General features: G+C 39.3%; 1 protein-coding gene across 1 annotated transcript in view; it reads left to right on the top strand.

Annotated features, from left to right (window-relative positions):
• Positions 1-14,877, top strand: part of LOC129267707 (bridge-like lipid transfer protein family member 3B) — a 42,843-nt gene that overhangs the window by 13,419 nt on the left and 14,547 nt on the right. The window contains exons 5-15 of the mRNA XM_064105076.1: positions 1,774-1,977; positions 2,878-3,072; positions 3,949-4,129; positions 6,033-6,050; positions 7,054-7,140; positions 7,667-8,239; positions 8,507-8,613; positions 9,467-9,553; positions 9,951-11,502; positions 12,829-12,909; positions 13,745-13,996. Coding sequence (XP_063961146.1) covers positions 1,774-1,977; positions 2,878-3,072; positions 3,949-4,129; positions 6,033-6,050; positions 7,054-7,140; positions 7,667-8,239; positions 8,507-8,613; positions 9,467-9,553; positions 9,951-11,502; positions 12,829-12,909; positions 13,745-13,996 — 3,337 coding nt within the window. The remainder of the gene's footprint in view (positions 1-1,773; positions 1,978-2,877; positions 3,073-3,948; positions 4,130-6,032; positions 6,051-7,053; positions 7,141-7,666; positions 8,240-8,506; positions 8,614-9,466; positions 9,554-9,950; positions 11,503-12,828; positions 12,910-13,744; positions 13,997-14,877) is intronic.

The following is a 14,877-nucleotide window of genomic DNA, read 5'->3' as shown; positions in this document are numbered from 1 at the left end:
CAATAAATAAGGGTTTTCCAGGGCTCCATTTTGAGGTACCAGGGCTCTTTTTAGCATTCCAGGGTGACATTAACCCGAGACCCTGTTTAAATTTTCCCTGCTTGGTAATGGCAACTGAATAATTATGGCAAATTGAAAATGTCACCTTTCAGATTTTCTCCTGTCATTTCATTACCCAATCATTATTAAACATATTATCGTCCCATATCTCTCTTTTCTTTTGTTGATGATATCAACTTGAAAATTAGAGCGGGTTTTTACTTAAATCTGTATTTAATATAAAATAGTCCAGGGGCCCATTTCAGAAAGAGATGCATTTAAACACAACTGAAAAAAAGATCAAGCACAAGTCCGAAATATTTGTGTTTCAATCAAGTTGTGTTTGATCGCAACTCTTTCTGCAATAGGCCCATGACCTGCCAACCAGTTGTTTGTGTGTTTCATACAGTTTTTCAGTGAAAACATCGAATTGCAATTTTTAAATTAAATAATGATTTGAAAAAAAAATTAATTCAGAAAGCTCTGGCTCATATCACAGGTTCATGATTGATTCTCTTTTAATTCATATTTGTACATGTAGTTGACCTACAACTTGAATTCTTTTAGATTGAATTCATTATACACTATATAAGTACATTTTACTTTGCTTTGGTTATTCCTGTTGCTTGTACTACATACTAAAACCGATGATCTACTCCGATAAATACTTCCCTACGCAGATGTGTCTTCAATGATGTTTTGAAAGCAGTTACAGTTCAGGCCATTTTGATTGAAAGGGGAAGTTGATTCTATAGTTTAGGAGCTGCATAGCTATTATACACTTCTCCAAGAGTTGCCTTTGTTTAAAGGCCACCGCACACCTTACGACTGTTCGCGATCCGATTTTGGAACAAATCGCATTTTGCTCATTTTCTGAAAATGTGAATGGAACATATCATTTTATTTGAGCTTAATATTAATTGAAAGAATACTAATATAACCATTTTGAAAGATTGCAAGCCTTCATTTTGGAATAAAGGCCAAATTAGTTTCAAATAGTAGCCAATAGTACGACTGCTATGACGTCATTACGACTAGATATAAAATTCGCTTTTATTCTAAGAAGGATGATAGCATAGTCACAGATTTGAACATAGGTATTCGTACGATGATTTAGAACATTACACAGTAAGATATTCCAAGTTTCAATATTAGCATCAAATTTTACTACAGTTTATTCTTAAATCGGGTCGCAGACCAATCGTAAGGTCTGCGGTCGCCTTTAGAATACGGTATTCATTCAAGTTTATTTCCACTATCCGAAAAAAATTCATGTACAACCAGTCAGATGAAAATACATATGCATACAAGAGTAGAACAAAATGATAATAAATATTAATAACGGAGTGGTGGGATCGAAAGCAGGGCCCCGTCTTACAAAGAGTTGCAATTGATCCGATCAATCGCAACTATGGACGGCCAGCAACAATCAACATCTAAAATGCATGTTTCTTTTCATTATTTTCAAGATATGATGTATAGTCATGCATTAATTGCTTTCTTAACAATTCACTGTGCTTCTCTTTGTTTACTAAGGACATTGCGCAAATTTCCTGGAGAAAAATTTATGACACTGATGGATTTCCATAGAGTTACGATTGATTGGATCAATCGTAACTCTTTGTAAGACAGGGCCCTGGTCTAACCACCTTTCGAGGATCTATTCCTAAATACATGTACATGCATGAGAGAGAATTAACCCTTTTATTGTATTCTGATTATTTTCTGTTGCAGATATCCCAGCTTGTTGTCCAGAGCACAACCCCAGACTGGAAGCCAGCAGACCTGAGATACTCTAGGATTAAAAACATGAATCGAGGACAGGTTCTTACCTTTAAGGCAGTGGAATGGTCCACGTTTAGAATGACAGTGGATGCAATAGAGAAAGGGTCGGGCTCTCCCACTACGCCAATTAGGTTGATCACAAATCAAGGAAAGGTAATTGAACAAAAGTATATATTCATAACTAGAAGTTTTTACCTGTAATGCAACGGAATGGTCCACATTTAGACTGACTATAGATGCAATTGGGAGACGGCCGGGCTCTCCAACTACACCAATTAGGTTGATCACAAATCAAGAAAAGGTCATTGAACAAAAAAAAAAATCACTTTTTCCTCAAAAGTAGTGGAACGGTCCATGCTTAGACTGACAATAGATGTAATAGAGACAGGTTTTATAGCACACTATACCCCAGCTTTAGCACAGCTACTCTGATCAGGTGCACGTGCATTCATTTAATTCCTTCCTAATAGAATACACATTTTCTTTACTCCTGGATAGGGAATGGCGAATGTAGATAAACGTCTATAAATCATCTCTCCTCAGATCTGCATCACGATCAAGAAACGACTCAACGACTGTTCCCTGGTGACATCCAGACTACAAGTGCTTCTGGACGATATCCTCTCGGTACTCACCGACTCCCAGATCAAAGACGGTCATGCTTCACATGCGTATTCTCATCCATGTCATACAGAGGACCAGCCTGGAGATTAATAAACAAGACTGTACTTTACCAAACTCAAAATTATAAATAACACCTATAGGATTGTTGATCCTTTGACCTCTGTAACCTGTCTATAATCTTTCTCTCCTCAGATCTGCATTACAATCAAGGAACGACTGAACGACTGTTCCCTGGTGACTTCCAGACAACAAGTGCTTCTGGACGAAATCCTCTGGGTTCTCACCAACTCCCCAGATCAAGGCCATCGTGCTTCACATTCGCGGTCTCATCCATGTCATATAGAAGACCAGAAAGAAGACTGATAATTCCTGGGTAGGATTGTTGATCCTATGACCTTTGTAACCTGTCTATAATCTTTCACTCCTCAGATCTGCATCACGATCAAGAAACGACTCAACGACTGTTCCCTGGTGACGTCCAGACTACAAGTGCTTCTGGACGACATCCTCTGGGTTCTCACCGACTCCCAGATCAAGGCCGTCGTGCTTCACATGCGCAGTCTCAACCCCGTCATTCAGAAGGCTGCAGCTCAGAGTAAAGTGCATGCCGAGGCAGCAGGAGAGGTAGGTGTAGTCCCATCCACTTATTTTCACGTCCTCCGCAGAGAATGCCAGTGGCACCTTTACAAATTGTAGGTCTATTTTCGGTTTAGTGGCTTTGACACATGCAGGATTTCACTTTGCGACTGCTTGTAGTCCCCTATTCTTTTGTCTATACTGAAAAGGAAAGAGTAGAAGGGAGAAGATGGTAGGATTCCTGCTGAAAAAGCTTTGGCTTTGTGAAGTTACCTAATGATATCTTACAAGATTGTGATTGAACGTAAACTTGGATGTAACAGTCACTTTCTAAGGGTGCTTCCTTGTCTAGTCTTTCAGAGGAGACTCAAAGCCGTCGTTCCCATGTGAGGAAGAGCCATACCATTTACCATTAAAAAATCTTCTTCTCTGTTCCAAAGAATAGGTAAATTTTTTCTCGTGAAGTAATTAACTATAATGAAATAATTCTCTGTTTACTTTATTATTCAATCCATAGATTAGGGTAAATATACCTATATTATTATTATTATGATTTAAAATTGCCCAAGTCAACACTGATTCCAATACAAAATTTAAAACTACCTCTGTGAGTGTGACTTGAAATGAAAGTATGCCATTCATTGCCAAAAGTATCCTTGGCGAGAGCTGGTGTATATGTCTGAATTCTTTTTGGGGGTGTTTCACAAAGATTTAATTCTGTCTTAGTGTCACACTTAAATTTCAGTTGCGTGCGGTATACTAACGCATCACCGAATTGGTCTGATCATGTGCACGGGATGTGCACTACTGGGTAATCAGACTATGTGTTTAATAACTTGTGCGCGTCGGTGTTTAAGCATGACTCTAAGTTACACTTTGTGAAACACCCCCCATCTTCATTCCTGACTTTGTTGTCTTATCCAGGCTGTGAGCAATCAACACCCCACGGAGGATCCTACCAACAGGCCTCAGAATGTCAAAACCTCCAAGGAACTTCAACTGCTCCAGTTCTTTGAGCGCTACGACGTCCCAGAGACATCCTATCACTTCTTCACCAAGAGGGTCGACCTCCATCTCTGTGACGAAATGAATCGACCCGAGATAGGTATGTCTTTGTGAAGTATTGGAACAGTCCATTCACTAGAACGGGGTTAAGGAAGACGCCCAAAGATTTCAACTCTCTTTGATAAAATATTCATTCCTTATGCTGATGGAAGTGTGCAAAAAATAAGGAATAAAAATTGATGGACAAGAAAAGGAAAATAAGGGCTTGAACTTTCTGTTTGCTGCAGTTAAAAAATGAAAAGCTTCATGCCACCACTAACCAAACTTGCAAATTAATGTGGCCTTCTGTTTTTTTTTCAATAATTTTGCAACAAAATAGACCTTTCCCCAACTCACTCGCTGCTGCAATAACATTGTTGTGATTAATTTTTGTTTGGTGAGGGTGGTCCATAAAAAAGTTCAGCTTAATAATCTAGGGCTTTGAAAGTGCTTTATAGACACAAAGGTGTGTACTCCACGATCCTCCCTTTTTTTGGTTCCCGATGGGACTATGAGGAGTATAGACCTTATGTATACATGACATCATAATATCATAGCGCCCTCCCACAGAGGATATAGGAATATGTGTAAGCAGAGTTGTCACAGATGCGCCAGCTGCAGATCAGCATTGCATGCAAGGCAAAGGCTTTTGCCTCGAAGATGGCGGCGTTATAACGTCAATTGAATAAGATCTATACCAAAGAAGAGGAAGAAAAAGAAAGGACTGCTATGAGGGAACTAAAACCATTTGTTTATGGTTTAGTTTCTGCAAAAAAGGTCTAGAGTTATTTTTCACACTCAACATGAGTCTAACTTTTAACTTTTTAATCTGATGTCAAAGATTCAGAAAATTGTGTGGTTAGGAATAAGGCTGTTTCTAATTTGCTTTTACCTTTGATTTTCAGAATTTAATCTTGTGGAAACTGTGTAACTAAGATTTCAAACATGTTGCTGTTGTTAAATCTTTTTTATGGATCACCCTGTAATGATTGTTGTTTCAAGAAGTTATTCTTTGCGAGTTAATTTTTTGATTTCACAATATGTTGTTGTACCTGTATAGGTGGTTGGTATCAAATTGCTATCTAACATTCATTAATAGTGTTACAGTGAAAACTAAGTATGAAGGAGATCTTAGTCCCATCTTGTACAAAAATAAGGCTCATTTGGACCGGGCAGAACAAATTCTGGAACATCTTAATGGACAAAGTCAGTGGTATATCTTTGTTTTTGATATGGAAATATGTATAGCAATCAAAACCTTTAATTACTGTCATTGCTGCATGTTAAAAAAAAGAACGATATGAATAAACAGCTTATGAATGATTAAGACATGAAAATATGCACTGTATTTATGCCAAAAGGCAGTGCTGCACCAGCCCGAGTTTGCTCAATCTCAAGATTTTAGCCCGATCGGCCCACTTCGCGATTAATCTCGAGATTCAAGAAACCCCATCTCCACCAGCATAAGAAGTGCTCAAGCGATGCATCGATGCATTATGGTGAGACGCCGTGAATAAATAATCCTGAGTGTGTCTGCACCTGTGAACTAGCGGGACAATTTGTAAATAGCGCGCTATTTTGCAAATAATCCTAAGTTGACTTGGGATTGCAATCTTTAGATAAATCCAGCGAACTATCCCGATGACTGCGTCTCCATTACAAATAATCTCGACATTGTTCAGATTGGGATAATTTGCCGGATCAGAAATAGCGCGCTAATTTGAAAACTCGGGCTGGTGCAGACGGCCCTAAAGTATTGGCTCGTACAATTCCCAAACTTGCTCCACTTATTATTTTTTTCTTGGTAACTCTGATTATCTCCTTGTTATACTGAATTTTCACTAGTTGACATTCATCAGCTCATTTTGTTTGGGTTTGGTGCTGGTATACATTTCTTTGTGCCATGACTTTTAAGTCCTTTTATTTCTCATTTTGTTTTCACCATTCATTTCAACATCATTCAGACAAGAATGCGGCAAAAGGTATTAAATCACTGCTAATCTGATGCACTGTGTTTGCTGTAATGTTTTTGTCTCATTTTAGTTGGTTTTGTATCCCCTTTTTTACTAATAGAAATAATCTCCCACTTTCATTGTCCATTTTTGAATAAGTAATCACAGAAATCAATCCCCTCCAAGAAACTAAAAAAAATCCCAAATAATGACACGTTTCATAGTCTGTTTTTATAATTTATGAAAGAGGAGAATACTAGAATTTCAATCCTGAATAATGTTTTGGTTTTATGAAACTCCTTCTCCATTCTGTGGAACTTCTTATCTTTGGTTTTGTGTTTATTGTGCAAGTGATCATTGCTGTATGTGAACCGACCCTCTGCATTTTGTAATATTTAATTGACAGTAAAGTTTTATGTGAACATACCCTCCTGCTTGAATTAAGAATATGCATTTTGGACAAATTAACTGCATGTGAACTTGGGTTTGAGCAAGGAGAGCATTAAAAATCGCACTGAATGAAAATAAAAGAGAAATTGAGCAACTTAAATTGATTTTACGAGTTGCTTTTACAGAAATGCTGTGGCTTCATACATTACATACATGTACATTTAAATCGCTTGTTGAAAAACAATGTTTGCATGTTTATATCATTAGCCATTCATAGTGCACCTCTCCAGAAAATGCACTGCACATTTGATCACAATCACTTCATGATTATAATTGTTTGCACAAATAGGCATTTCTTTGTTTTTGCACTTATTGTCTTCCTAAAAAATGTATTGTAGGGTATACTGTTCTGGTAAATATTAATATGACTTGTGAAGTACTAGTATTAGAGAATAAAAGATATGTTCTGCTTTAGTAAGGTGTACTTTTTATTGGAAGATTGATAAAGAAAAATAATCAAATCTTTCGCCTTCTCTGCACCTGTGAATCTTGCAAGCAATGGAATTAGTCAATATTTACTATTTACTTGAAGTATATATTTTTTTAGCTGAATAACTCCTGTATTTGTTTCATATCAATTTAGAATCATTCAAAAGGAGAATAGAAGGAGGTGCTATGCAGATCTCATTTTCTGGGGTTTCATTCGACTACTATCCTTACCATATAGCAAGTAAGTAAAAAAAATATATCACTTGATTATTTTGGATTTAGAATGCATTCAGCTTTATCGGTGTTGTCATTATTATCATTGTCGTCATCATCGTTATTTTGATCACCATCGCCATCACCACCACCATCATCATCATTATCTTCGTCTTCATTTTGATCTTCTTTTTCATCATCATCATCATTATCATCATCATCATGATGGTCATCATCATCATCACAATTGACACCATAACCGTCATAATCATCATCACCATCATCATCATCATCATCATCATCATCGTCATCATTATTTTTATCACAATAGTCATCAATATATTCATCATCATCAACATCATATTCATCATTGCTATACTGTCTATATTGTTTATATTGCACAAAATATTAAGAACTGTCACAGTATGTTTAGTTTTTTCAAAGATTGTATTGCTATCCCAGAAGTGAATATCATCTCTTGTATATTTGCCCCCTTTTTCTGCTGCATCAATAGAAATTGTATTATTCGTCTGTCATTCTTAATTGTCATGCAGGTAGTTCTCGGACACACTGGCAATACTTTGATGATGCAATGAGTCTCTCAGATAAATGGATACACACCATCCTAGCTCACTTCAAGCAACAGTACGCCATGGCCCGCAACGAACTTAAGAAAAGAACTGCCCCGCCCACTCATCCGGCCACGCCCCCACCCCATCATCCACACGCAAAACAGACCACGCCCCCTGCACGCCCTGCCACACCCCCAAACAGGACTCAATCGCAAGTTGGCAGGGAGCGTGCCTCGAGCGCCAGCCACGGCCGTCCGCCGGGGCGCCCTGGGGGCACAGCCGCCCCTCCCCAAGGTCATCCCCGATCCGGTGCCGTGCCTGGTCAGTCAATGCGGACAGCGGTCAAGCTCATGTCCAGCTGCCTGGTGTTCCGAATACGAGCGTTGCAGCTGAGCAACGTGGCCACGTCGGACCGAGGTGCGAACAACGAGGAAAACCTGCGCAATAATCATTTCTTGATGTCGGACAAGAAGACATTCCACCTGCCTCCTGATATACCGTCCATACATGTAGAATACATGTCTTTCTACTTTCCTAATGAACTTGACTTCCCAGGTAAGTTTGACCTTTGCCCTCAATGATTCGCACATGTACGAATTACCAAGTTCAATACAATACACAGAAAGTTGATTTTAATAAGTAGAGAGAAATCAAACAAGCATAACCCTAGAAATTTAATCAAAATTGGATAAACATAAGAAAGTTTTGATGTTTTAAACTTTTTCTTTCCTGTTTGGTAGGCATTAAAGAAACCAGTAATGTCACATATGATATAAAAAAAATCTCATTATATGATGTATGCTCTTTGTTTTATTTCTTCAGTGCCAGCTCCTGTGATCTATGCTCAGATTAACCCTATGCAGCTCAGACTGGACAATACTACTATGCTATGGCTCAACCAGTTTGCTTTCAATGTTATGCAGACATTAGTAAGTAATATATCATCCAGATATTAATATACAAATAATGACTGCTCATGAGAAGGATTGGAAATTATTCCAGGATCCTGTCTTGCAAAGAGTTACGATTGATCCAATCAATCTCAACTGTATGGAAATCCATCCTTACCATATTTTTTTCTACAAGAAATTCTAAATCTCCTTAGTAAACAAAGAGAATCACACTGAATCTTCAAGAGAACTATGAATGTATGGAAGTGCATCATATCTAGAAAATATGTTGAACAAACATGTATTTTAGATGTTGAAGTTGCTGGCCTTCCATAGTTTGATTGATACAATCAATGGCAACTCCTTGTAAGATGGGGCCCTGAGGTGCTTTTCATACCGGCCCCTTCTATCACTCCGAGGCCTTGGCCGAAATGTGGTAGAAGGGGGGTATGAAAAGTGCCAAGTGAGTGATCATTTCCACTATCATCCGAATACAGAGCATTCATTATTTGTTTTATATACCTCTTCCAGAGCTGCCAACCAATAGGATTTTATCCTTTTTTTTGTAGGATTTTTGCAGGAGAATATTACAGTAGGATTTATCTCAATTTAACTAAGAGGTTGCGCCTTTTATACCGTAAGCTGCGTGCCGTCGGTGCCGGAACCGCCGCGCTACGATTGGATGGTATAAAAGGCGCATGCAGCGATTGTCCACTTCATTGCCTGACGAAGACTAGCAGGTGCAGTCGAAACGTCGCAATTTCAGTTTGCCGCATCGTGAGACAATATATTATTTCCTTTACCGATTCTATACTACCACGATGATCAACATCTTCCGTACTAAGTTTATGATTGTTTCTCATTGAATATAACATTCTTTTACCTCCGACAGCCTGAAATAGAGGAAATAGCTCCAGCTTCCCAGACAAACACAGGACAGGACCACATTGACATCAGAATAGATGCTCTTATGCAGAAGGTAGACCAATGTCTGTTTTCATAAATAGACTAGAAACTAAATGATTTAGAAATGACAGAATAATTAGATTTTATGTTCAATTAAATTTGTGGCATCAAATTCAATTTTTCTTTAATTGTTGAATGCATAAGATTGTGAATATCCATTTAAGTTTTATGTCGCCTCAAGTAATTTGCATTTCAGTCTGTAATTTAATATTGGCATTTGCGTGTCGGCTTAAGATATTTTAGATTATCTAAATTTCATGAAGCAATTTGTCAATGATTTTGGCTGACTATTATTTCAAGCAACTTGTCACGTCTCTTAGGAGGAATCCCACTATGAAGGTATTATGCATCTTTTCATTGCAGCTCCCGTGCAGCCCTAACTAACGAACTGTTTGTCTTTTAATATTCAGGTACTGGTTCCTGTCCCTGACCCTGTGGCCAACCAGCCTGACAGGCCCAAGATCCTCCAGGTCCAAGTCTCACAAGTAACGGCAACCAACTGCCGGGTTGGGACTAACTCCTCCAGACCGGACCTGTCCAAAGTCCTGCAGAAGTTCCAAGGAGTCCAACTCTTTCATGCTTCGTCGTTCCCAGGCAAAAAGACAGATCTGGAGACCTTGCCATCACAGTTCTGGAAGCACGCTTATGAACCTAACTTCCTCCTTCCTCCAGAGATGCAGGAGGATAGGAAGGATGACTCTGTTCACAAGAATGGGACACCACCCCAGTTGAGGGACGGGACGGAACACTCTAAACCACTTCAGGATGTGAAGGTGACAACGTATACCTTCAGACCGGATGCAGCTGATGATGTCTGGGGCATCAAGGTTGATCAGATCTGGGCGGACTTTGTTGGAGTTCCCAGCTCCCCGGACAGGCCAGTACCATTCATCCAGCCTCTGCCGCTCAGCCTATGGATGTGCTCAGCCAATAGCAATACAGCATTACAATCACATGACCATATATCTGGGAGTAGCCCATCTCTTGCCAATATGCACATGGTTGTAGACACGCCCTCGTTTGTGGACATCACCATCAACCACTATCAGCTTCTGTTCCTTCTTAGACTCCAGCAATCCTTGCAAGTCCTCTCCTCAAACATGGAACTTGACCAAAACCTTTTCGCCAAAGATGAACCTCAGGAGGCGATGCCCGCCGCCGCCAGTCGTGTGATCTCCGTAGTCTTCCCCAGTATCCATTTAACCCTGCTCGGACCCCCATCGTCGGGTACCGACAAACAGGAGGACGAGACAACGTCGGTCAGTGATGTAACCAAGGATGATGGGAAGGTAGAGGAAAGTAGTCAGGAAGCAGAAGCCGATGGTGGTGATAGCGTAGAAGAATTGACAAACATTCAGAAGACAGAACTATCAGATTTAGATCAGAGTAGCTCTGAGGTTGTTACAGACTCCTCGTCACCTATGTCGGACTCGGTTGATCTTGAAAGTGACGTTAAGAATGGTATATGCAATAGTGTTGTTAATGGAAATGGTGTTCATGTTATGGATCGTAGTGACATGAAGGCATTGAACCTTGGACCACCTGGTGCAGTGGTCATCACTGATGCGACACCCAATGGCAATGGTCACACCTCGTTTCTTAATAGCAATGAACCGGTAACGATCAGTGTGACTTCGCATCCTTTGAGCAATCCTCAAGGACAAGCACCTAGGAAGAACAACTCTGCCTCAGACCTGACCCAGTCAGGGAGCGTATCCTCAGAGACTAGTGGTGGCTCTTTGTCCAACTTATCTGGAGGCATCCCCAAGAGCAACAGCCAGAACTCCATCACGATGCAGATGAATGCGCTCATGTCAGCCAGCTCCATGGCATCATTGGACGAGCAAGGAATGGACTTCGAGACAATATCAGTGAGCAGTGATTCCAGTGAAGGGTTCACGATGGTTCCTCAAGGCTCGAGACCGGGAAGCACTGCGGATACCGAGTCAGAGAGTGGTTTAGGTAAGAGTCCTGTATCATCAAAGGCATTAGGTACCTTAGGTCCCGCATGAGGTACATGTATCTTTGGAATAGTTCTAGTAGGGATGTTTGGGCTGTTTTAAAGGTAACAGGTGTGTGCAATTATTCTGATGCCTGAACAAAATGATGTTTATATATGTTTTATAATATAATGATGTGGATTCTCGTTATTTGATAATCCATACTCGCCTCAATCAATGACTGGTCAATAAAACAGGTGTTTAGTACCAGTCATTGGCATTTTTACTGTTGAACTAAATCCCTATCTCATGACCATCACCTTCGTAGCTCACAAGACAGAATCACACTGTAATGACCCTCACATAAGACCAAAGCAACACTAGGAGATAGGTCATTTCTTATATCAGCCCCACAACTATGGAACAAACTTCCCCTCAACATTAGGAATTCAAAACTTTGAATAAACGAAAAATAAAAACCTATCTATTCCAATTGTATGTACAGCATCTGGGAAGCTCTTGCTGTGCAATAGAATATATAGAAATATTTTTGGCAGTATATAAATGCATACTATTATTCTTAACTAAATGACCAGTCATGCAATAGATTTCAACCAATCATTTGAATTGGATCCATATCACCATTATGGTCGCGTCGTGGTCTAGTGCTTCTGACTCTCGCCTTTCAAACAGGGTCGTGGGTTCGAATCCTAGCCATGGCGTGTTTTCCTTCAGCAAGAAATTTATCCTCACTGTGCTGCATTCGACCCAGGTGAGGTAAATGGGTACCGGCAGGAAGTAATTCCTCAAAAAGCTGTGCGCACCAGAAGCGATTGACTAGCTTAGCCGGGGTAATATAGGAACGCCGTGAGCACCTAGCAAGGTGGATACGTGTGCTGTACAAATCCTATATATTATTTTATTTATTCAGTTCAGTTCAGTTTAGTTTATTTCATTTCCATTTTCTGATAATAAACATAACAAACATATATATACATATGTATAAATGTACAAAACAAAATAAGTGTTATAAGTATACTTCAATAATCAATTAACAAATTCGTAGGAAATAGATGAAATGTATACAATTTTTGTTCAAGATACATTTTGATGATTAGACAAATTATAGATTACAGTTAGCATGTGAAAATGAAAATGAGGGACTTATTAAAAAGCGAAGCTTGTAATTGTAAGTCCCTTAGGATAAATTTGTAGTAATCTTAATCGTATGTAATTAAATCACCCAATGATAGATGGGTATATTGCTGATGTGTTAGCAGGACAATAGCAAGTACCTACCTATTACCTATCTGTCTACAACTTGTTTCATTTCTCATTGTTGTTCCAGGGAGTGAGTTTTCGCAGTCCTTGACAACCCAAGATGGACATCAGAGCAGTGTTCTTACCTCATCACCTAACCCTTTACCAGGTGTGTATGATCAGGGCCCTGTAAAATCAAAGTTGCTCTTATCGTAACTTACCGTATCGCAATGGTAACTACCATGGTAACAATGTCGGATGCCAAAATCAAGGATTCCATGGTGGTTGCTGTTGTATCTACACCCATTTCCGTTTGGTCTCATTCCACATGGTGTAATCTTACTTTGTCTAAGAGCCTTCATCTACTAACCATTTGGTCTAATTGCCATTTAGCCCATTTACCATATGGCTCTCCCCATGCCCTCTAATATCTGCTTGGTCTAACACCATTTAATCTGTATGGTTAGATGAATTATTTATGAAGCAAAATCTCATTTGACATGTGATGGATGATGAGTAGACAAAGTGGAAAATACACCAAATGGGCATTAGAGTGAAGGGGTATTAGACCAAGTGTAGAGTAGACCAAACAGCAATCAGACTAAATTGATAGTAGACCGATTTAGTCCATGTGGTATTAGACTATCTGGGAAGTGGACCAACTACTTGTAGACCAAGTGAATAGAAACCTTAGAAATCATGTTCTTGACTGTTCCAACCTTGGATCAACCTCTACTGTTACAGATGCAATGCAAACAGCTTTTGGAAATGATATTTTTTATCATTTTTCCAAGGATCAATGACCAACTGTTAATGGTAGCACTGATGATCAAGTCACTGCTTAGGACAAACCCAAGGTGGATGCGTCCATAAGCTTTGTAAGGTCTCCTTGATGAGTGTTTACCTTTTCGAAATGTTGACATTGAAGGTTTTAACAGCCTACTTACGAAATGTGGAATGCAAACAGCTTTTTAACAATTATATTCTTGACCATTCCCACGTAGGATCAACGTCCACTGTTGACAGTAGCACCGACGATCTAGTCCCCGCCGAGGACAAACCCAAGATGGATGACTTTGCTGGATGCATCCATAAGCTACGTCAGGTCTCTGTTATGACCTTTGACCTTCACGGGGTCAGTGCGGTGGTTCAGATGTGCCAAAAGAACATGGCGGTTAGGGCAGCCGTCTTGGATATCGACAAGGAGGAAAAGGGCAACGAAAGCTTCACTAAATACATGAATAGATTAGACTCAGGTATGTCAGTGATAATGGCCCGTATTCTGAAGTCGGGTTTAACTTAGACTCAGGTTTAAAGTTGTGGTTTAAGTATGGGAAGCCAAAAGTATAAAAATTATTTATTAAGTTGTATGTTTCTTATGTTTACTGTGCTCTTCCTGATTCATTGATGGTGAAGACAATAATCTGTTTATACTTCCTAGACAATTATGAATGATTTGTGAGCCAAATGAGCTGAAGTATGATATCTCTACTGTTAGTGATTTATGTAACAATTGGCTCTCCATACTTAAACCACAACTTTAAACCTGAGTTTAAGTTAATGTATTCTTTGATGCATGTACTAATATTCACTGACTTTAGTTTTAGAGTGGCAACCTGTTTATAAAGACCATTTGTCCATAGAGGCAATTGTTTTTAAAAATTTATCCTCGAAAATTTGAAGGGCTCAGTTGTGAGATCACCAGCGCAATTTTGATTCATACTACTACTAATAGTATTACAGTTTACAATAGATACTATGGGAATTTCAGGGGCTCTTTGGGGCTTCACGGGGGTGAAGTCGTCCAGAGGCCCTGTGTAATTTTTTTCCATGCTGATAACAATTTTACCCTAACTTTATAGAGCAACCAATGCATATGTTATGTCAATTTCCATAGATATATTTACAACGAAAATGGATATAAAGATCACACAAGTGGGACAAGAAATTCAGTCTTTAAAGGCAGGTGGCCTTTTGTGGCCAGGTTTCCGTGCATGTAAATCACATTTCAAAGGGGAATAATGCTGTCCCTTGACAAATGGAAGCAACTGTGATTTTTTTTAATTGAATTTTTTCTCGATTCAGGATATTTTCTGTATGCGCTACATGATGGTAAAGGAATTGGAGTAGCCCCCAG

The sequence above is a fragment of the Lytechinus pictus genome, chromosome 9, assembly GCF_037042905.1.
Source record: "Lytechinus pictus isolate F3 Inbred chromosome 9, Lp3.0, whole genome shotgun sequence".
Classification (NCBI taxonomy): domain Eukaryota; kingdom Metazoa; phylum Echinodermata; class Echinoidea; order Temnopleuroida; family Toxopneustidae; genus Lytechinus; species Lytechinus pictus.
This window is presented reverse-complemented; position numbering and strand designations above follow the sequence as displayed.